The sequence below is a fragment of the Amphibalanus amphitrite genome, unplaced genomic scaffold (assembly GCF_019059575.1).
Source record: "Amphibalanus amphitrite isolate SeventyFive unplaced genomic scaffold, NRLGWU_Aamphi_draft 000664F_arrow, whole genome shotgun sequence".
NCBI classification, from domain to species: Eukaryota; Metazoa; Arthropoda; class Thecostraca; order Balanomorpha; family Balanidae; genus Amphibalanus; species Amphibalanus amphitrite.
This window is the reverse complement of record NW_024882158.1, coordinates 294,411-317,807: the sequence shown is the minus strand read 5'-3', so window position 1 is coordinate 317,807 and position 23,397 is coordinate 294,411. Positions and strand designations below refer to the sequence as shown.

At 48.1% G+C, this 23,397-nt stretch overlaps 1 protein-coding gene across 1 annotated transcript in view; it reads right to left on the bottom strand.

Moving 5' to 3' along the window:
- Positions 1 to 349: 349 nt before the first annotated feature.
- Positions 350 to 23,397, bottom strand: part of LOC122364258 (lectin BRA-3-like) — a 28,465-nt gene continuing 5,417 nt past the window's right edge. The window contains exons 3-4 of the mRNA XM_043334469.1: positions 14,505 to 14,619; positions 350 to 632 (exon numbers count right to left, since the gene is read on the bottom strand). Coding sequence (XP_043190404.1) covers positions 507 to 632; positions 14,505 to 14,619 — 241 coding nt within the window. The 3' untranslated portion in view covers positions 350 to 506. The remainder of the gene's footprint in view (positions 633 to 14,504; positions 14,620 to 23,397) is intronic.

Sequence of the window (23,397 nt, the reverse complement as noted above, 5' to 3'; positions counted from 1 at the left end):
CCGAAGGCTGAGCAGTGGCGTAATCAAGGGGGAGGGCACGGGGGCCATGGCCCCCCTAATGGCAAAAAAACAGCTGCGCCACCCCCCAAAAATGGGCCAAATCCGAGGAGTTTTCCATTTTTGGGGGTGGTACGACACTAGGCCGCGACTTGTGCCCCCCCCCCTGAGCAAAATTCTGGCTACGTGCCTGAGGCTGAGGGGCAGCTTAATCACTTTTCGACAGAAAGTGGAGCGTTGTTGTGTCACAAAATTAGTTAAAATTGACATTTGTTCGATTAACAATCGTCAAGCAAATGTGATAAACGTCCCAACCCTTTCAGTCAATGCTGGTCAAACGCAAAAAAGCATCTGAGTAATTACAATGCTAGGAATCTATTTGAACCACCACTTGCATATGGAATCCATGAAGGACGGTACAAATATCCTTGGAAAACGGGTCGCTCCCCAATGAAGCCGTCCGAATGTAACACCGCAGCCACTGCTTCATCTGTTACAGAGCCAGTGTCCTAAAGCTCTATTTTGCAAGCAAAAGTGAGAGAGTTAGAGCAATAGTCCTCAACCCATGCGCCGGAGTATCCCGAGTCCATATGCACGCAGTTTTTCGCTGTGTTGTCGACGCGTTCCGCCCACACCTGAAAAAAGGAAGAGTGTTGATGTTTTCGATTCCAGTACCTACCTAGGTGCCTAAATAATAAGGTACCAGTTCAGGTTATGATTTAAAGAAGATGTCTTTCAGTTGGAATGTTTAAAATTCAGTTCAGTTTAGCTTAAAAAGATCCGCCCAAAACGAGGCTTTCACTTCTCACGTCTAAAGACTAGAGGCCGGGAAGCGCTAAAACCCACAAAAGTGTTTTGATTGCTGCACTTATCTACCTTCGAATGGTATGTCTTCGAAATATGTGTTCATAGATAGACATCACTGGATTTGTGGCTTTTATTTTTTTTTTCGCTGAAACTCCGACATTGAAAACTGTGGTTGCTCATTACGTCGCCCATCTACTCATGGTCAGTCACTGAAACCCGACATATGTAGACTTTGACCTGACTTATATAAAGCCTCTAACATGACATAAAGCCTTTGACCAGATATATCCCGCGACCGCGTAAAAGGGTCGGACCCGAACCCCCCTCCGTTTTTCTTGAATAACTCATGAACCGTTAAAGATATTAGCTTGAAACTCCTTATACATTCTCTCTAATCAATTTTACGCATTTTGTAATTTTTGCATTAAAAAATATATTTGATATAGCCATTTTACTGACGTAACTAAATGACATTTTTCGTAAAAAATGGTAAATGTTAGAAAAAAAAATTCCAAAAATCGAGGGTTGAAGCAAAACGAAAATAAAAACAAAACAAAACATGCAGTTTTGAAAGGTCTTTAAAATGAATATCTCAGACATTTCATAAATTGTGTTTTTGGCCCCTAAAATTTCAAAAAACTTTAATTTTTTAACAATTGATCATAACTTCAAAATTTTAAAAGCTTTAAAAAAAAACGGAATATATGTTGAAGAGATCCATAAGTACATCATGGCCGTTTTCACGACGGAATAGCAGGCATCTATTTGATACCTGTTTGATCCTTTGGTTCCTCAGGAATTTTAGTAGTTCTTTCCCAGCTTTCGAATGAATGGTGCGTTAGTTTGCTATTTTTCTATTAAATATCACATTGATTTACTTTATCTAAGGATTTATCACTAATATCAACATAAAGCGTAAGGACAAGTATAAAAATATGAAATTATTAAATACTAGTACAAAAAATACTGAGTTGCCACGCTACAAAGAATATATTCATTTATGGCGCACGACAGACATTTAGAAAGCAGCGCCCTGTTTTATTGCACGCTGCTAGCCGCTTCCATTGGGTTTTGCAGGCCGACGTCATTGGTTGTTACACGTATGATGTCACGCGACTTGTGGCCTATCACGGATCTTGATCTCCATTAAATGAATGCAACAAACAATGGCCTTTTAAGTTGATCTCTGTGGCCATCTGTCTATGGAGCAACCAATATGAAAGTTGGGTGAATTTACCGGGGTTACATGACTATGAGCAAGCAAATGTGTATCAGGAATGGGTTTAGCTGGAGAATTGCGCTGGACCATGAGTGCTCGAGCACTCCCAATTCCACGCCGGTTTGGCTTTGGAGCCGAGACAGACGATGCGGGTCAAGGTCACCGCTGGGGTAACGTTGGATTGGCTGCGCCCGAGCACCCATAACGCGGCATAATTCTGCATCTATGGATTTTCCTATTCGCTCAGCATTGTGATAGGCGTTCGTAATAGCATTTACTCTGCTCATGTATCTATATGTATGTATCTGCTCATACATACCTATCCCCGGTTATTTAAAAGAAGTTTTTGTGGGGGAATATCACGGCTATAGGTACTCAGTGGCCCTATTCACGACTTTCAAAGAATGCTTCGATAACTAAATACCGCACAGACGTACTGCATTAGTGAATATGACAAAAGGTCTGTGGAATTACACCCCCCCCCCCTCACCACACCCCTAAAAACTCATCCAGTGTCCAAAACCACTTTTATCGACTCGCCAAAAAAAAAAAAAAACACACACACACACACACACACAAAGCATGGGGCATGTCAGCTCTCAGTTCATTTATCATTGTCTTTACCATGGTTCAATTGCATTGCGCGATTCAAAGCACGTGAGTGCCTATGAAAATAATACCTACAGCAAAACATCCAAAATTACAAAGGCTACAATGCTTAAAAAGTAGGTTCATCAAGGAAGCCCACTTTAGCTTGCGTGGTGTTGCCAACCATGCGATTCAAACGTGGGCTATTCACAACGTCTGCAAAGGCACGTTGACAACTGACAAGCCGCCACCGCTGCCACTTATTCATAGATGGTTGATATCGCAGCTTGGGCGTCAGCAGCGCGGCTCACAACGCGTCGGCGCCAGCGCACGCAGCTGTTGGCACTCGGCAGCCGGTGTTGCCACTACCCGTCCCTCGCCCGCACATGCCATTTTCCCATCCTAGAACGCACATGGGGGGGGGGGGGGTTGCCACCCCCCCCCCGCGCCATTTCGTTCCTGTTGGAGATAGAGCTTAGCAGAGACCAAAAAGATTCTTTGGGAAGAGACGAATCCAATGATACCCAGTTTTACCTTCTCAGGTCAGTCATTGACCTTCCAGGTCAGGTCAAACTAAAAAATGTTGCTGTTTTGGGTCACCGTTGGATATCAAGTGCGCTGCTTATCAAATACCGATGACGATGCTGTTTTCCGGTGCCAAACCAGCTAGAACCTCTTTGTCACACTATCCGACCAGAATTTTGCTGCTGAGGTCATCTCAGGTCAAGTTAGGTCAAGGTCAATTATATGTGTTTGTATGTCTGTGTGTGTCTGTGTGTATACTGATGTGTGTACCGATTGTTTTTGGGTCCATATCACATGAAATCATGATCTGAGAAGCTTTTACAAAAAATGCAGTCAAAAAACTTCACAAAAAGTAAATTCAGCTTGCCTAAAACGCAATTATCTTAGATGACCTAGGTTGACCTTGACCCTGACCTTGACCCCTGTACATCGTCGAACAACATGTTCCATGATAGGTGGGAGGTAAGACTGGCAAAAAAGGCCGAAATCAGGGTGTCAAAAGCTCACAAGGCCCATGGCAAACGCAAGATGTTGAGAATTGGCCATTTGGGTCATGACATGACCTGAAAAACAAGGTCATATCTCCGAAACCAAAAATCACAGACTCTTGAAATTTTCAGTGGACATCAAGAAAGGATAGACGAGCAGCTATACGAAAAATCAGCCTTCTAGCTCCAAAAATGTTGAGTGCAGAGCAGAAAGACTGCCTGGGGGGGGTGGTAACCACCCCCCCCCCCATGTGCGGGCGAGGGTTAACGGCCGGCCGGCCCCATGAAGGAGAAGCTCTTGGTGAAGCTTTGTGATCGCCTCATAGCCGCCTTGGATGTCATCTTTCTTGGCAGATCCATCCATTCAGATGGTACGGTGCAGTCTGGATAAAGGACGAAGTCCAACGCCACTAACCCCGCGACCGCCACCCCAGAACGTGGCCGCAGACCGAACGGGCGTGAGGGAAGTAAGGGCCACCCCGCCATCCGGTGGGTGGCTGAGCAGCCGGGCGCAGCGGCGCCTGGGCGGCGGCCGCGCTGAGATGAAATCCCAAACCACCATGTCGCCATCACCGCCATCACCATTGCTGCAGCTATTCCCAACCGCCTCCGTTGCCGCCGTTGTCAGGTGTTGCCAGCAGCCGCGCCGCGGGATGGCAGAAGCTCCAGAGTGGCCTCCAGCGCCCCTCTCCGCACGTGTGCAGGTGCTCTGCGGCCGCCGGGTCCGACGTCCAGGCAGAACATGATATTTCCATGCTGCATCGACGGTGGGCTGGTCTTGTTTGGGCGTTCCTCCACTGTGACGTCGGTCACGCCTGCCCCGGCCAGGGCGCAGAGGCCGACGTCTCACCATCCGGTTGCGGTCCTCAGTCGGGTCGCAACGTGTACCTCTACCGCAGCGTGGAGCGCGCTCCCGCTGGGCAGCGATACAGCCAAACCAAACGTAACATGCGGGCGGCCAGCGCTGCGCCGGACACACGGTTCATCGGAAGGTCATCTCAGGCTCAAAATAAACGGTATATACCATTCAAAAGCTGACGGTGAGCTGAATCCAAAAACGTAATTTTCAAAATCGATCGATGGCCTTTTTTGAAAATTGCGTTTTTGTAAAAAAAAAAAACTTTATAATTTTTTATTTAACCGGCTGTCCCGGGCATTCTTGAAAACATAAACATGTTTTTTTCGAGTTCCAGTGAAAGCTGAACGCCAAAAGAACGATATTTAGCGAAGCAATAATTCCTAACATTAATATGCGTCTCCCACAGCCAACAATAAGGCGCAATCACAAAGCTCAGTGTCACGATGGACCAAAGTCAGCCACACAGAAGCGCGAAATGATCCTTATCGACGCGCAGACCCGGCGCTCTCGGCCCGCCTGACCAGCCACGGAAAGAACGTTCGGCTCTCGTTCTACTAAATAAATGTCATATTTATGAGTTTAATTGTCCACATCGCTATTAAAGTTAGTCAGGATACCTGTAAAGAAAATTCATTGTTCTGCTTGATTTACAGCATACTTTAATTTACATTTTTCTTATACATGTTTTGTTCCATCCAGCTGCGCTCAGTGCCCGCGCAGGGGAAGTGAGCGGGGTATCACTGTCAGAGGCTGTACTTGTGACAGCTGCTCGGCCGTGCGACCGGTCAAAGGTTACCCTGCCCCACCGGGCGCTACCCCCACTCCACCCGAGCTGAGGGCGGTGCAACCTCTGACATTTCAGCGCGGCCAATTTTCCTTATATGGGCATGATACCAGGTTCGATTGAGCAAAGTAGACATGAACAAATGCAAATTAATGCATGATGTGAAGATGACAGAGCAATGAATCTTCTGCTCATGTATCCTGAATAACTCAAGTACCGACTTTAAACGTTAAACTAACAAATATGATGCCCGTTTAGTAGAACGACAGCCGAACCTCCTTACCGTGGCCGGTCAGGCGGGCTGAGAGCGCCGAGTCTGCGAGTCGATAAGTGCCATTTCACGCTTCTGTGTGGCCGACTTTGGTCCATCGTGACACTGAGCTGTGAGATTGCGCCTTATTGTCGGCTGTGGGAGACGCATATTAATGCTTGGAAATATTGTTTCGCTAAATATTGTTCTTTTGGCTTTCAGCTTTCACTGGAACTCAAAAATACATGTTTATGTTTTCAAGAATGTCCGGGACAGCCCGTTGAATAAAAAATTATAAAGTTTTAACAAAAACGCAATTTTCAAAAAAGGCCATCGATCAATTTTGATAAAAATTACATTTTTGGATTCAGCTCACCGTCAGCTTTCGAATGGTATATACCGTTTCTTTTGAGCCTGAGATGACCTTCCGACGAACCGTGGACAGCGGACCCATGCCGGGGGTATGCCGGTCTCGGCCATTAGCGAGGTCGTCGGGGCCGAGGCTGTACAGTGTACATACAGCTGGTGACCGCGTGAGCCGCCAATCGAAGCTCACGGCTTATAAGCTCGACGCGGGCATCACACGCCGTCCCGATGGGAGCTCCACGACGCCTCCGCGAACTCCAGCAGCGCGGCTCGCAGCGCGAAGACCGGTACGGACGGCCGGGGCGCAAACGGCGTGCGGGAGTCGCAGGCGACGGAAGACGTTCTGCGGACAGAAAGGGTTGGGCATAAGCTGGTCGGCAAGACACTCTCTCTTGAGCCGAGCCTTTGATGTAATTACAGATGCTCCAGAAGCATGCACAAAAATTCATGACACACTATTCTCATTTATGTATTTGCTACATATGATATGATATAACTACCAGCTCATGATCAGTGACGCATTCTGGGCAATATGTTCTAAAGTGAAGTAACTGAATATTTGTATGTTGGTGACCTTAAGCCCTAGTGTAAAGACAAAGAAACCAGACTGACCTCCAGATGATGTGAAGACGATGCTGTAGTCGACGACGATGAGGAGAAGACGACGAAGAGAGGACGACGAAGAGAAGTGTGCACAAATTTTCGGCCCGAAAATTTGTGCACACTTCTCTTCGTCGTTCTCTCTTCGTCGTCTTCTCCTCATCGTCGTCGACTACAGCATCGTCTTCACATCATCTGGAGGTCAGTCTGGTTTCTTTGTCTTTACACTAGGGCTTAAGGTCACCAACATACAAATATTCAAGTTGAAACAATGCCCTACATCCAAGAGGCGTTCCGACAATTAAACAAGAAGTAACTGAAGTTACAATTGACAGCTTTAAAAAAAAAACACACACACACACATTCGATAGCTTATGAGAATAACATGCCTTGTCTGCTTAACGCAGGAAAATATTTTTCACTTTTTTAGAAACAGCAAAACAGTTGTCAACAAGCCATGTCAACTATCTAAACAATTTTTATGGAAACTGCTCTAGCTAGCTTAAAGTTCCACAACGTTTCCGGAGCACTGTACCCAAACTCAGTTCATGTTACAAGAAAAAACAGTAATAATGCCTCCTAATTTTGAATGAAATATAGGCATAAGTAACTTGATTTGGAAAGCAACAAATTTCCGCAAATCAGCAAAATCACTATTTTCTTCATCCGCCAGGTTTTACTCAAAACTACAGTAAACTTTATGATCTAGTTTACATAAAACCAAAGCCCCGATTTTAACAATTGTAGATTAAATTTTAACAATTTTAACAAATGTATCGTGGAGAAAATAAAAAGTGTAGATTTGTAAAACCGGGATATTTCACGGATTAGGCACTGAAAGAAATATCTTCACCTTTGATTGTTTGAATTGGACAAATTAATTCGTATATGATGTAAGATAAAAACACCAAAACCACCCAACGTTTCGTGTTATTCACTTTTTCAAGGGTGATATGACACATTTTACCTACAGAGTAAAGTACGTTTTTTCGGTTTCGTTCGAATATAGCGCGGGCACTTTTTCACAAATTTCCTCTGCCTTGCATGACATATTGACATATACATACACACATACTACAAATTAACGTCTTTCCTAGCCAACAGAGCAGACACCGAAGCTAGTCTGAAGAATCCACTCGAAGTGTTCAAAAGCCTTCATATCACCCTTGAAAAAGTGAATAACACGAAACGTTGGGTGGTTTTGGTGTTTTTATCTTACATCATATATCTTCACCTTTCTTTGAGTCACCAGCCTTCACCCAAGTTTTACACGAATGTAGTGAGCCATACAATGTGGCAACCCAAAATTATGATGATCTGAGATAATTATGACGGTAAAAGAAAAAGCAACACAAGGTTCCTTACCCTCGCTTTTTTCAGATGGGTTCAGATGAGGCTTCAACTGTTGCCGACCTGAGGAGCTATAGGGACTTGAGCTTTCCAAAACTCAATTTCTAAGGGCACTGAGCAGTGTTTGGGTTTCACTCGTATGCGATCGTAAGTTATATTAAGCTGACAAAGCAAGCAAAGCAAAGCATGATGCCCCGCGCGTCCGCCCGCGACCACGTCCCGCGTCCCACTCCCGGCCGCCGCGTGACCCGAGGTCCCCGGCGTTCACGTGACCTACCGGCCGGGACTGCAAACGGCCTTCAACACCATTCTTGTATGACGTCATATCCTACTGAAGTGCTTGTTGGTCGGAATTAGATACCTGAAGGTAGTTATCCGCCGTAGTTTTACTTTTTACATTTTTGTTTCATTGTTTTGCGTGTTTTTCTTATATGAAATGTAACTGAAAAATTTGCCATATTTTAACCAGTAAAACGCCTTTTGGGCGAAGAACGAGCGAGCGAGATAGTGAGCCCTGCACGTGCGCAAGGGCGAGAGGGTACTTCCAACGGGCTTGTGCAAAGCACCCTTCTAACCGGTCGCTAGCGGTGTGCAAAATTTGAACGCAATCGGCCCAGCCGTTCCTGAGATCTGGAAGCGGCATTCTGCACGTGCGCACGTGCAAGCGGGATCCAAACTGACTTTTGCACGGCACCCTACTAACTGGTCCCCAACCGTGTACCAAATTTGAGCGCAATCGGCCCAGCCGTTCTCGAGATCTGGGAGCGCCCCCTGCACGTGCGCACGTGCTGTAGCACCCCAACCTTAAAGGAAATAGTTCACTTTCACGAAATTATTTTTTTGCAATGGATTTGTGATTTTTTTATGTTCAAAATGATCAGCAAAGAAAATAAACCTTTTTACAACAAAAGATTATTTTCTATATTTTTGATATAGGAAGAACTTTTCAGTTTCTGTAAGGCACACGCAATCCAGTATGAAAAGAGCATGGGTCCCGAAAATTCTTCAGAAACTAGAGAAATTATCGCGGCCACCGGCATTTGGGCGATCTGCTCGTGATTTTGTTACTGGAGCGCCTCACTGGAGCGAATTTCTCTAGAGTTCTCGTAGATAATTTCTCTAGTTTCTGAAGAATTTTCGGGACCCATGCTCGTTTCATACTGGATGCGAATATATGCAAGGCACACATCCTCAACGCAACACACATTTTTCGGGACGAGAAATAGAATATCTTTGCCTAGGGTGATCGTTGGGCCGTAAAAGCTCCTGATTTATGCTCGTCTCAGCCCAAGCTACGGAACTGCTATTCCAGTTCAAAACCCATGTTAAAATGTGAACTATTTCCTTTAACACATGCAGATGAATTATCTGATGGACCTAACTGTGTACCGAGTTTCAATTCAATCGGCCCACCCGCTGTGCCGTTATTGAGGTTGCAATTTTGGAGGTTCTTAAAAAATGTCCAACTTTACCACGCGCCACGTGCGGTGGTTGGCAAGAACGCATGGTGGCCATCACACCACAGAACTTTTACGTCCAAGTGACATTCAGTAAAGAAGACCCCTTGTCAATCGGATGTTCCGTTCCTAAGATATTAGCTTTTGAAGAGCGTCCCCACGGCCGGCCGGCCGGACGGCCGCTCATACTCAGGATTTTCCCTTGATTCAGTATGAAATCGCTCGCTCGCTGCGCTCGCTCGCTCGTAATCACCATTAACCCGCGCCCTGCTGGGGGGGGGGGGGGTGTTTGAACACCCCCCCTTGTGGTTTTTCGCGAATATCTCAAAAACGGCGGCGCGGAGCGCCGCCGTTTTTGGTACACCTTATCATACATCAATTCTACACATGTTGTGAAAATTTCAGACCAAGGTCATTCAAGGTCAGGTCACCAGGTCACTTGAAGTGACCTCACCTCATAAAAAATTTCAATGTCTGTCATAGCTACACCGAGTGACCGATCGCTTTGAAACTTTCAGCGATTGCTAAGAGCAATAGCATGTACAAAATGTATATTTCAGAATTTTGATATCGATGACCTAAGGTCAGGTCAATTTTGCGACCTCCCCATTATAAGTCAATGGGAGAAAATTGAAATGCGCCTCTTTTGGATGAAAGACATTATAAACACTCCCAAACAACGAATTACAAGTGGTTTAGACACACTGAACTTGAAAATGGTGTCCGTGACCCTTGTTTATGCCCTGAGGTCATCTTAGGTCACGAATGGTATCTAACAGTTTTTCGCAAATAACTTTTGATAGAGGCATGCTAGAGCGATGAAAACGCCTTAGATGTGTTCAGCTCGACGATACGGATCGACTGATATGCAACATGACCCTTTCCGGTCAGGTCATGACCTTGACCTGAGGTCAAATTTTCAAGTTGACCTTTCAAGGTCAAGTTATAATTCATTCGATGCGTCTTGACGAGAGGAACACGATGCTGGTAAAAGTAAGCTCGTACAAGGCTTGGGTCAAAAGTTATTGCAGAAAAACTGTTTTCGAAAAAATCGGCTATTTTTGCAGTTTTTGTCCCCTGCAGGCAAAACCGTTGACGTTAGGTCAAATCTGAGAGAATTACTTAGAAAGGGCGTTAATAGGGCTATCGAATGCGCTTTTCCGCGGCGCTATAGCTCTATTGGTTCCCGAGTTATGCGTTGGCTTCTTGGAAATTTTCGACATTCGACCTGGAAATCGGCGAAATTTTGCCTTCAATGACCTCTGGTGACCTGACCTTTGACCTGACCAAAAAATTGACCGAAATGATTTCGTCATTATTTTTTACGCTCTTTCGAACGCCGCCTTCCGCGTATCGCTACGTGGCCCAGGAGCCGAGTTACAAGGGGGGGTGTTCAAACACCCCCCCCCCCAGCAGGGCGTGGAAATCCAGGACCCCCAGCAGGGCGCGGGTTAACCCGCGCACCGACGGGGGTCTGCGCCAACTTAGTACCGACGGGGGGGGGCGGATGACCGCCCCCCCCCCTGAGATCTCGAGAACGAAGCAAGATAGCGACAAGCGGTAAACGGCATCGGATACGCACGGTCAAGATCTACAATTTTTACTAAGGTCATTTTCAGGTCCGAGGCCTCTTGCACCAAAATCCTCTTGCACCAATGCTTGGATTATTTTGCATCGTATACCCAGTCCAAGTCTCAAATGTAACAATTTGCATGCAAAATTTAGCAAGCACATATAGGATTATGTATTGGGCTATTGCAAACAAATTTACCACCGTTAGATTATATTATTCTGAAACCGGTTTTTCGATTTTACCTAGCTAGGTAGTTTGGTGCAAGAGGCCTCAGGTCAAAGATGACGTCACAGGGGTCGAAAAAGTCAAAATGGCGGCGCTAAATATGGAGAGAGTTTTTCTCGAATAACTTTCGAATTAGTCAAGATAGGAACAAACTAAGGGCATCATCGTGATCCTCTCGTCAATCCGCATCGAATGATATATATGTTGACCTCGAAAGGTCAAGGTCAAAGGTTGACCTCAGGTCACGTGACCTTGAGGTCATCATGTATATCATTCGATGCGTCTTGACGAGCTGAACACAATGAGACCATCCACGCGTCTGTATCTTGTTCCTGTACGGAGTTATTGGCCAAAAACCTTTGGTGACCTTTGATGACGTCACATGACCTCACAGCTGCCCAACAGCAAAACAGACCTCAAGGTAGTGAAGGTTGATCGTATATGAAGTCATGTATGGTATATGGGGCCATTCCGACCCGTTTTAGTGGTAAAAACAGGGAGTTGATTTTTCCCCCATTGACTTATAATGGGGAGGTCGCGAAATTGACCTGACCTTAGGTCACCGATATCAAAATTCCGAGATATACAAATTGTAGCTACTAATGACCTAATAACATCCTGCGACTTTCAAAGGCCTCCGACATCTACTGTAGCTCTGGCACGGTGACAAAGTTGCAAAAAAGTGACTTGAGGTTGGGTCATTCAAAGTGACCTGGTGACCTGACCTTGAAAGGTAGGAGGTTCAAACTTGCACACCATGTGTAAAATTGATAAGGGAATAGTCATACCAAATTTCGCGGCGCTACGCGCCGCGGTTTTCCCGCTATTCGCGAAAAACCTCAGGGGGGGCGGATATCCGCCCCCCCCCCGTCGGTGCGCGGGTTAAAACATAACTGAATAGGTAGAAAAGAGAATTCGATATATACTTTCCTTGTTTTTAAGAATTCCGGAATTAGATACCCGAGGGAGCAACGAGGGAGCAAGTTGCCACGCTGATTTGATACCTCATAGTCGAAAGGTGGGCTACTATAGTTCGTTTTTTTTTTCAAAAGGACTCTGGCTCCAAGTATGTTTTTTGAAAAAGCACGCGTTTTAGCGAGCAAAACGAGCAAAAACTGAACCTGAGAAACTCGAACGTCGCCTTATTTTAACATGTGAAGTATTCCCAATAATCTCCATACGTGCGTTTTGGAACCAGATATGAGAACAGTGGTGACGTCATGCTGTCGAACTTGTATTGCAATGTAACGTATAACTATCATGGACGAAACCGCTTACTCGATTATAACCTCGGCAACAGTGAAAAACGAAGTTTCCCCCAAATTATCGAAACTGTCCCATCGTGCGGACATTGGGTGCCTACTGCCACCAGTGACGTCATCATAGTATGCTAATTTTTCAAGACACAAATTCCGGGTACTTACCGTGCACAATTTGAAATCGAATATTTTTTCGGTAAGAAATTCTTGGCCAGACGCTGAAGCTGCCAAAACTCACGTGAGAGCTTCGATAAGGAACTTGGAGCCAGCGTCCTTTTGAAAAAAAAAACGAACTATAGAACCGAAAATTGCTGTGTTTGTAAATAAACCAGTAAAACGCCTTTTGGGCGAAGAACGAGCGAGCGAGATAGTGAGCCTTGCACGTGCGGAAGGGCGAGAGGGTACTTCCAACGGGCTTGTGCAAAGCACCCTTCTAACCGGTCGCTAGCGGTGTGCCAAATTTGAACGCAATCGGCCCAGCCGTTCCTGAGATCTGGAAGCGGCATTCTGCACGTGCGCACGTGCAAACGGGGTCCAAAACTGACTTTTGCACGGCACCCTACTAACCGGTCCCCAATCGTGTACCAAATTTGAGCGCAATCGGCCCAGCCGTTCTCGAGATCTGGAAACGCCCCCTGCACGTGCGCACGTGCAGTAGCACCCTAACCGCAACACATGGAAATGCATTGCCTGGTGGGTGTCTACCTGTATGCCAAGTTTCAGCGAAATCGCCCTGCAGTAATTACCGAGTTATTGAAATGGGAACAAATTTGGCACCTCTTCTTTTTGCATTTTGCACGTGCAGTGGGGGTCACTCACATAGATCAAGAGTATCCGACCTTTGGTAGAAGGGATGCAGCTACCCTACAAAAATTACCGCAAGACAATCGCCCAAGCGGCTGCTGAGATATGGGCCTCTCAAAATCACTACTTTTGCAAAACAGCTTGAACACCCTTGACTTTTCACGTGGCACGTGCCACGACGGTCACTGAGATGTATCAAAAGTAGTCAATTACGGGGTAAAAGGGATGGGGCTACCCAGCAAAAAAGACCGCAGGCCAATCGGTCCAGCGGTTGCTGAGATATAAGCCTCTCAAAAGCGTTACAGGCCGGGCCGGGCCGGGCCGCTCATACTGAGACTTTTCCGTTATATTGAAAAGACTCACTTCGCTCGCTGCGCTCGCTCGCTCGTAATAAGTGATTTGAGGGCAAAGAATGCCCGGATTTAAACTTCTAAAATTATTTTGAACATAACATATTTCAGTTTGGGGGATGTTAAGGCCCCAAAGAGTAGGTACTTTTCAGGTATCAAATAGGTTCCTCTGCGAAAGTTCCGTCGTGAAAACGGCTCATGTGAAGCAAATTTCAACTTTCTAGCATGATTTTTGATCCACTATTTGCAAGAAATACCTTCAGCATGTATATGGCATGGTGACGTCATAGGTATTTTCGTTAGTTTTAGGCACTTCCGAGCGTCGCACGTGAAAACCAATGGTAGCATTTGATTTCTGTGGTAATTCTGGTGTAGAAAAGTGCATTTGTATATCAAAAATTAAAAAAGTAAATTGGTAGTAGGAAGAGACCTTCCGTGACCTGACCTGACCTGACCTAACTGACTTCCAATTAATTGATATTGTAGCTGAGATGTGAAGTCAAAGTACCTATTACGATCAAATTCAGCGTAAAATATAGCCCTAAAGACATTTTACAACTCTTGTCAATAGTCTCAAAGTGATCATTTGTGACCTGACCTTGCCTTGACCTGTACTTAATAAGACACGTATCATAAGGTATCTAAACGAAGTCTTTGACTTTGAGGTCAATTTGGCTGAGTTTCGAGCAGGAGCTATATATGCCGAGGTCCGTAAGCCTCATCATGCAGAAACCCCGGAATTTGACATTTGACCTGACCTTGACCCGAAAGTTAACCCGAACCTAAAAATCTTAGGAGCGTTTTGGGAAGGCCTCGTAGAGAGCTTTCGAATGCCGCCTCGCGGGGCTCGATACGACCATTGGTTCTCGAGATAGCGGGGGGGGGGGGGGGTCCGACCCCTTCCTTCAGGCGGTCGTGGGTACGGAAATAGCCCAGGCGGTGCCGGGATATTAGCCCTGACCCTTCATATAGCCTCTGACCTGATACATAGCCTCTGACCTACCGTGAAGTCTACTGTAGCTCCGTTGGCCCAGACGTAGCGATCCTCTGTCTCAATGTCATTGAACCCAATCCAGATGTCTTCACCAAACATGCCGGCCACGAAGTCTAGCTCGCCGCTGCAAACAGCGAACAAAACAGTGAACAAAGCGGAAGCAGTCTGGGCAGGCGCGGTGGACGTAAACAGTTCCCGGAGTCACGTTTAGGTAAAAGGAGTGTTGTAAATAGTGTAGACGACATCTAGCGGCAGGCATTGAATTAGCTTGGGAGACATCTAGCGGCAGGCATTGAATTAGCATTCATTCGAGTTCGTGTCGTGGGGCGGTGCGGTCGCCGGTCACGACCAAGGTCACGACAGTGTCGAGGCCTTGGTGTCGAGCATTCTTTCGTCGTTGGTTTTCGTCGGTCCCTCGGGACGAGCTGAGCAATAACGCACCTATCGTTCGTCGTTATCTGTATTGGACGTCAAACCCAATACACTCGGGAAGTCGAAATTATGTGTGAAGTTGAAGTGGCGGTGGTTGTGCGCCGGTGATGTTCCGCAGAAAATATAAGCACACGTAGTGAAGCAAGCTGAGTGAGCCGGTCGTTTCGTTACATTGGTGCCGAAACCCGGGACAAGACCGGGATTGATTTACTCAGTGTGCTATTCGAGTGTGCATTTCAATTTATTTTCATTTGTCTTGAGATATGGCAGATCTTGAGAAAGCGAAGAAGAGACGAGTAGCTGCCAAGGCCTGGGTAAGCCGAACAAAGAACAAGCTCTCTAAGGTTCTGGATGACTGTGAACGGGATGTTGATGTTACAAGGATACAGACTGTTCGCAGTGAACTTAAGAGCAGATTGGAGGAACTGGACAGCATCCAGTTGGAGTTGGAAGTTCTGTTCGAATCTGAAGATGACATGCTGGAAGATATAATCAAGGCTGGATTGTTCAGAGATGAAGTGACAGAAGCCATTGAAAGAGCTGACAAGATGGTAGCTGCTGCTGTCTCTGATGGCAGACAAGGTAACGTGCCTGAAGCTGTAAGCTCAGCATCTGTGTCAGCTTTGAGCCCTCAGCTCCCGAGACTAGATCTCCCTAGCTTTGGTGGGGATGTACTTAAATAGATTCCCTTCTGGGAGAGATTCGGTGCAGCTGTTGGTGAACGAGAGTTGCCAGACGTGGTCAAGTTTGAGTACCTACAGTCATGCTTGCAAGGTGAGGCGGCAAGATGTGTTGCTGGTCTGTCGCTCACATCAGCGAACTATCAAGTAGCATGCGATTTATTGTCAAAGAGGTTTGGGAAGCCTGAAGTGATAATCTTCAATCATGTTCAGCAGCTCCTAGCTATCACTGGTCCTCTGTCTTCAACATCCCAGTCCCTTCGCTCCCTCATTGACAATGTCCTGATCCATGTGCGTAGCCTGTCAGCCCTTGAGGTCACTGGTGATAAGTACGGCATTTTCTTGGTTCCTATGATCCTCAGTAAACTGAACCCTGACTTGAGGATGGAGTGGGCCCGTCTTGGCCCAGGCAAAGAAGCGGACCTCAATGCACTGATGGACTTCCTGGCAGCAGAAGTTGAGAGGAGGGAAAGGTCCGGAGCATTCACCAAGCTGCTGGGAACAACTCAGCCGGCCCGGGACGTCCGAGCAGCTGGCAGGAGCCAGCCTCACAAGGATGTTCGACCGGCTGGGAGGAACCAGCCTCTCAGGGACTGTGTGAGACAGGCGCGGACTCCATCTGGAGCCGCTCTGACTGCATCATCAGGGGTATGTATATTTTGTGGAAAGGCACACAGGTCAGTGGAGTGTCATGAGCTCCTCAAGCTCTCAGTTTCGCAGAGACACGACTTGATTAAGCAGTCTGGGGCATGTTTTCGCTGCTTGTCCGGGTCACACCGGGCGAGGGAGTGCCAGTCAAAGTGTGAGCTGTGTGGCAGTGGCCACCACAAGCTGTGTTGTTTTTCGAAGGGGAAGACTAGTCAGGGGAGGGTAGCAGAGCCCCCTGGTGTGTCAAGCTCTACTAGTCCTAAGGTTTCAGAGACTCGTGTGTCTCTGTCGTGTAACAGTGGTGATGATCAATGTGTTGTGCTCCCCACTGCTCGAGTGTTGGTACATGGAGCGCATGGCTCAGTCCTAGCGACTTTGTTGTTCGACACAGGGTCAGACAGAACTTATGTGTCGGAAGAGTTGGTGAAAAAGGTGGGCGCTACATGGCTCGGCTCTGAGTCTGTCTCGTATGCAGCCTTTGGTGGGGGAAAATCCACTTGTGAGAGGGCTGTGAGGGGGCTCCGTGTGAGTGGAGCCAACTTGTCCAAACCTGTGGAGTGTTTGTTGACTGCTGTGGAAGTACCAGTGATCTGTTCCCCCCTGCAGCGACCCAGAGTCCCTCGCACAGCCCTTGCCTCTTTCGTAGGGGTTGAGTTGGCTGACAGCTACAGTGAGAACCGCGAGATGTCTGTGGATATATTGGTCGGTCTTGACGTGTACTGGAGTCTTGTACAGCAGGGCTTCATTCGATGTTCAGAAGGGTCACTAGTAGCCCAGAAGACCTCACTGGGTTGGATCGTGTCTGGCGTGACCTCCTCTGGACTCTGTGCTGCAGGCAGTACATCGTGTCAGTTGCTGACTCTTGGTGATCTGCACGAGGACGCCGTCCGTAACCTATGGAGTCTGGAAGGCGTCGGCATCCGTTCTGATGAGGAGCCGGCCAGTTCGAAGGTGTTGGAGGATTTCGAGTCCTCAGTCAGCTTCAGCGATGGCAGGTATGAGGTCGCACTGCCTTGGAAGCAGGGTGACCATGCCCCTGAGCTTCAGAGTAACCTTCCGGTCGCGAGGTGCCGCCTCAGGAGTTTGACTCGAAAACTTGATAGAGATCCCGACCTTCGCTCTAAATATGATGCTGCGCTGAGTGAATTGGAGGAGTCGGGGATGATCGAGGAGGTCCCGAGTGAGGAGATTGTGGTCTCTCACCCCACATTCTATCTCCCTCACCATCCGGTGGTGAAGGAGAGCAGTGAAACCACGAAGGTCCGCCCCGTGTTTGACGCTTCCGTGTGTGGTCCGAACGGTGTCAGTCTAAATGACTGCTTGGAGGTGGGTCCCTGTTTGATGCCTAACCTGGTCGATGTCCTACTAAGGTTTCGGCGCTGGCGTTATGCCGTGACAGCGGATATCGTCAAAGCCTTTCTCCAGATTGGACTTCGGAGAGAAGATCGAGACGTGCATCGCTTCATCTGGCTCTGCGGCGGCAGAGAACGGGTGATGAGAGTGACCAGGGTCAGCTTCGGGACGTGCAGCAGTCCCTTTCTTCTGAACGCGACCCTCCGTCATCACCTCGCCAGGTATGACGCGTCACGTGCGGTGACCGAGATGCAGTCTAACTTCTATGTCGATGACTTTCTGTCAGGGGCGGACTCTGAGGAGGAAGCCCGTAGTCTCCTTTCGGAGGCTCAGTCTGTCGTGGCTGATGCTGGCATGTGTCTGGCCAAATGCAGGTCAAACAGCACTCTGCTGTTCCACAATGCTATTGTCTGGTGGGGAAGGCCAGAGCATCAAAGTGCTGGGGCTAAGTTGGATTCCGAAGGAGGACGTGTTCATGTTCGAAGGTGTTTCGATTCCTGACGATGTCGTGCCGACCAAACGTGTAGTATTGAGCTTTATGGCCAGACTTTTCGACCCTCTGGGGTTTCTAACTCCATTCACCATGGTGGCTAAGTGCCTATTCCAAACATTGTGGCAGCAGGGGCTGCAGTGGGATGAGTTGTTGCCCGCTGAAAGTCACTCAGTCTTCACCAGATGGTTAGATGGTCTGGAGACGCTAAAGCAGTTCAAAGTCCCTCGCTCCTACTCAGTCGAGGGCTGGAGTGGCGCAGAGGCGGGGGCGGAGCTACATGCTTTCGGCGACGCCTCCCCGAGTGGGTACGGTGCTACAGTGTACCTCCGTTCCCCGCTGTCAGATGGCTCGCACAGTGTCACACTGGTGATGGCGAAGGGCAGAGTGGCGCCGGTGAAGACAGTGAGTCTGCCGAGATTAGAGCTGTTAGGCAGCCTTCTCGCCGCTCGACTGGTGACTCATGTCCGCCGCGCTCTGTGTCTGCCAGACAGCACAGTTTGTAAGTGCTGGACTGATTCCATGGTCGCCCTTGGGTGGATACGAGGTGATCCCCAAAGATGGAAGCAGTTCGTGCGTAACCGAGTGATCGAGATTCACAGTTTGACCAGCCCTGCTGACTGGGAGTTCGTGCCAGGGGAGTACAATCCGTCAGACCTGACGACTCGAGGCGTATCGGCGGAGCAGCTGCTAGCGTCTGATGTGTGGCTGGTGGGGCCTGCCTGGCTGTCGGAGACCGCGGGTCACCCCCCACGACAGATCGAGTCGAAGGTGAGCGAGACTCCGGTCGACGAGGCCGTTCTGGTATCGGCTCCGGGTCCGGCCGAGTCTCCTCGGGAGACCGCGGCGTGTGACAGCGCCGGCGGCGCGGGAGGCGCGCGCTGTGTCGGCGAGGCGCTGCTGCCCTCCGGTGAATCTTCGCCGGACAGAGATCTCGTTTCATCTGATTTTGTCAGGGGAGAAATGTTGAAAGAGTCTGAGGAAATCAGCAATGTTAGTTTGTTTGTGACTCAACCTGAGCGCGTCTTTCCGGTAGAGCGCTGGGGAAAGTTTTCAAAGGCGGTGCGAGTCGTAGCATGGGTGCGTCGCTTCATTGAAAACTGTCGCTGCCCTCAGCAGAGTTCCAGGCGTCATGAGTTGTCCTCCATCGAGTTGGCTGAGGCCAAGCGCGAGCTGCTGCGTCAGGAGCAGCGGAGCGAGTTTCACGAGGAGTGGACCGCTCTGGAGACGGGTAAGAAAGTGTCAAAGGGCTCCAGCATTTTCCGATTGGCCCCCTTCGTGGGTGACGATGGTCTGCTGAGAATGGGCAGTAGGCTACAAATGTCTGACCTACAGTACGAGGAGAAGTACCCAGTGTTGTTACCCAGAGGCCACTTGTCCGAGCCTTTGGTCAGAGAACAACACCTCCTACTGAGTCATGCTGGTGTGAACACGATGGTAGCCACGCTCAGAGGGGCCTATTTTATATTGGGTCTGCGCTGCCTCGCAAAACGTGTGAAACGTGGCTGTGTGTCGTGCCAGCGGCACGATTCGCAGCCGTGTAATGAGGAGGCGGCTCCCTTGCCGGACTGTAGAGTGACTGAGTCGCCGCCATTCACAGTTACTGGGGTGGATTTCGCTGGGCCGATTTTCAGTGTCGATTTCCCGCGCAAAAAGTTTTATGTGTGTTTGTTTACGTGTGCTGTCACACGCGCGGTACACCTTGAAATGACTGAGGCTTTGTCATTGGTAGAGTTTATGATGGCGCTGAGACGATTCTCGGCGAGGCGCGGTGTTCCCAGAGTCGTTTACTCGGACAACGCGCCGACTTTCAAGGGGGCTGACGCACAGCTGCAGCGTTTCTTTGGACACCTGGCTCCGGAGTGGAGATTTATCACACCTCACTCGCCGTGGTGGGGCGGGTGGTGGGAACGCCTCGTGCGATCCGTGAAGTCAGGACTCCGTAAGACACTTGGGACACGGTGTCTCTCACGGACAGAGCTTGAAACAGTCCTTTTCGAGATAGAGTGCTGCATAAACTCTCACCCTTTAACCTTCGTCGGTGACGGGCTCGAAGCAGCACCACCCCTGACGCCCTCTCACTTCCTGACTGGCAGAGGGACGGGTTTTCCCACACGGGTCTTGAAAGACCCGGGTTCTGTGAATCCCAGAGAGCTATCAGAGAGAGCTCGTGTGCGTGAGAAGCGGCTCAACAAGTTCTGGTCGGTCTGGTCGTCAGAATATCTCCGCTCACTGCCGCCAGTTGTCGGTAAGTTCCGGACTCGGGGCAGGTTAGCAGTCGGATCGCTTGTCCTGCTTCGGGAAGACAAGGTGCCCAGGATGAGGTGGGTTCACGGAGTAGTGACGAAGCTTCACATGGGGAGGGACGGGCGAGTGAGATCAGTCGAGGTGCGGACCTCCTCAGGGCTGAAAACTCGTCCTATCCAACGCCTCCACGATTTGGAGGTGCAGTGATACTGGCAGCAGGGCGGGACCGATCACTGTCTTCAGCATTTACTAAATGCGGTGGTGACGTATATGTGTCCATTCTGTGTTTGGTCCGGTGTCGCCTGTGACTGTGGTGGTTCCTTTGTTTATATCGGGCTTGGAGTAAAGTCCGTGAGTGTAGAACCAAATTTGGTTTGCTTGAGATCAGTACTCGTTCGGGTCAAATGTAGCGCCCACAGGCTAAGCAGGTACTCTAGTTGGACTTGCGTATTGTGTTAAGTTGTCTGCCTCGCCTGCGAGAACTCGTGCTGAATGGCACTTAAGACGTGTTTCGTTGAAGGCTAGCGTTTGAGATACATTGTCGCTCTTGGAGGTAGAGTGTCACTAGTGTATAATTTCACGTATTAGCCGCCTGTAGTCGGATTACTTGGCGTTTAGACCTGAACCGTCTGTGTACCTATCATGTTAGTTAGTTCGCGGTCGATATCCATATGTTGTAGTGTACGTTAACACAAACTTATAGCGGCAGTGACCTTGTGTTTGAAGTTCTGTTGACTTCAAAGGCTGGGAGGACTCTCCCAGAAGGGAGAGTCCTTTCCAATGTAACGAAACGACCGGCTCACTCAGCTTGCTTCACTACGTGTGCTTATATTTTCTGCGGAACATCACCGGCGCACAACCACCGCCACTTCAACTTCACACATAATTTCGACTTCCCGAGTGTATTGGGTTTGACGTCCAATACAGATAACGACGAACGATAGGTGCGTTATTGCTCAGCTCGTCCCGAGGGACCGACGAAAACCAACGACGAAAGAATGCTCGACACCAAGGCCTCGACACTGTCGTGACCTTGGTCGTGACCGGCGACCGCACCGCCCCACGACACGAACTCGAATGAATGCTAATTCAATGCCTGCCGCTAGATGTCTCCCAAGCTAATTCAATGCCTGCCGCTAGATGTCGTCTACACTATTTACAACAAGGAGAGTGACAGAATGTACCCAGTACCCACTGTTTCCCATACGCCGAGACATCCCTTTAGCATTATCCTAGCCGTGCGGTAAACATTTGCACGTGATCTTTCCTGCACTGTTTTCCGGCACGGGTTGATGACCTACAGTTCTGGTAATTTTTTGATAAAAATCTTAAAAAAGGTGATTTCAATAATTAAATTGTGAGTTTCTGAATAGGGGAGAGCGGGGCCAGTTGAACCACTTTTTATATATTGACATGCACAGCGAGATCTAGTTGTCATATCGAAAAATGCACAATGCCATGAAAAAATATGCTCTTTTGGCTTTATTTTAAGATATGTAAAATTATGTTTCAAACATATTTTGCGTCCAAACGCAAGCTTATAAAACAGCTCTACGCCCGTTTCAAATGACCCCGATGCGAGGGTCAATTGAACCAGCCCATGGGGTCAATTGCACCTATCCTTAACAATGGGATGTTTTCCTCTTTAAGGCCACTTTCTTAAGGAGATATTTTGTCCGGTTTACTTTTCCAAATGCTACATTCAATAGGTCGTTGGAAAGCTAAAAGTGCATAGTTCCTCATAATAGGTGACATAAAGTACATAGACTATGGTAAAATGGGCGGATGAGGAAAATGAGAAATATCTGAGGCTATAGTGTGCTTTCAAGCAAAAGGCTGGTGAAAAAGGGGTCAAAAATTGAGCTCTATTAAACTACTATTTCAGTTTAAAAGCTCATTTCATAGGTGGACTATTTCCTTTAATGTTTACAGCCCCTGAACAATAACCATTGCAAAGGTCACCGGGGTCGATTGAAACGGCCTGTGGCCCTGTTTCAACTGACCCTCAGAGAAGCGTTTCAATTGACCCCATCCGCTCCCGCCATCTCGCACGCGCCGTAAAGCACATGTCAAACGAGCTGGAGGGACGGCATCATGCTGAATGAAGGGCCAAATAAGGTGTTATTCCGGAGCCAGGAGTTCTTCTTTCAGCAAACAAAGCTATATGAGATATCACAAAATATTCATAAAAACGATTTCTCCCAAACGCCCCTCAAAAACACAAAAACAAGTGTCAAATCAAAATTACCGTCCGTTTGCCGCCCAAACGCCGTTGACAAAGGAAGTGGTCGAGCGCGGATGCGCAGTGGTGTCGGCAACGCCATATGTTGCATACTGTTGAAAATAAAGCCATGTTTCATCTGACCCCGTGTTTCAACTGGCCCCGCTCTCCCCTAGATATTAAACGACGTATGGGAAATATCTTTCCCATACATACAACATTGCACGTTTAAATCGAGAAAGCCAGGCATTAAAATGGCACGTGCATTATACTGCACTTTTGAAACATACAAGAAGTCAATGCTGATTGGTTTCCGAGTAGGCGCGGGAGCCGGGGGGGGGGCAGTGGGGGCAGCTTGCCCCCCCCAACTCTGGGGCCGTGGGGGCGGTGCCCCCACAGCTTTGAGACGGAATACCACACTTTTTTTGCAAATGTTTTCTTTTTTTGCTGAAAAAGCCGAGGGGTGAAAAATAAGTGGCCTAAAACCGGTCAGAAAACTAGATTTGGGGGTACCCTAGGTTAATCTCTATTATGGTGTGCCCCCCCCCCCCCCCAGTCGGAAAGTAGTTCCCGCGCCCCTGTCCGAGACATGCAGGAAAATATGTTTTCCTGCACCTTTCAACGTTTTCCTGCACCCCTCAACGTTTTCCTGCACCTCTCAAATATATGACGTCATTATGAATGACGTCACATCATTAAGTTGAAGAGCATCACTCTGCTCCTTATAACTTCATTTTATCTATCGTCCATTTTATTTGATTGGCTTATGATATACCTATCTAAATTGTGTTTGATGCAAGGATTTTATTATTTGTCATGAATAAAGTGAAG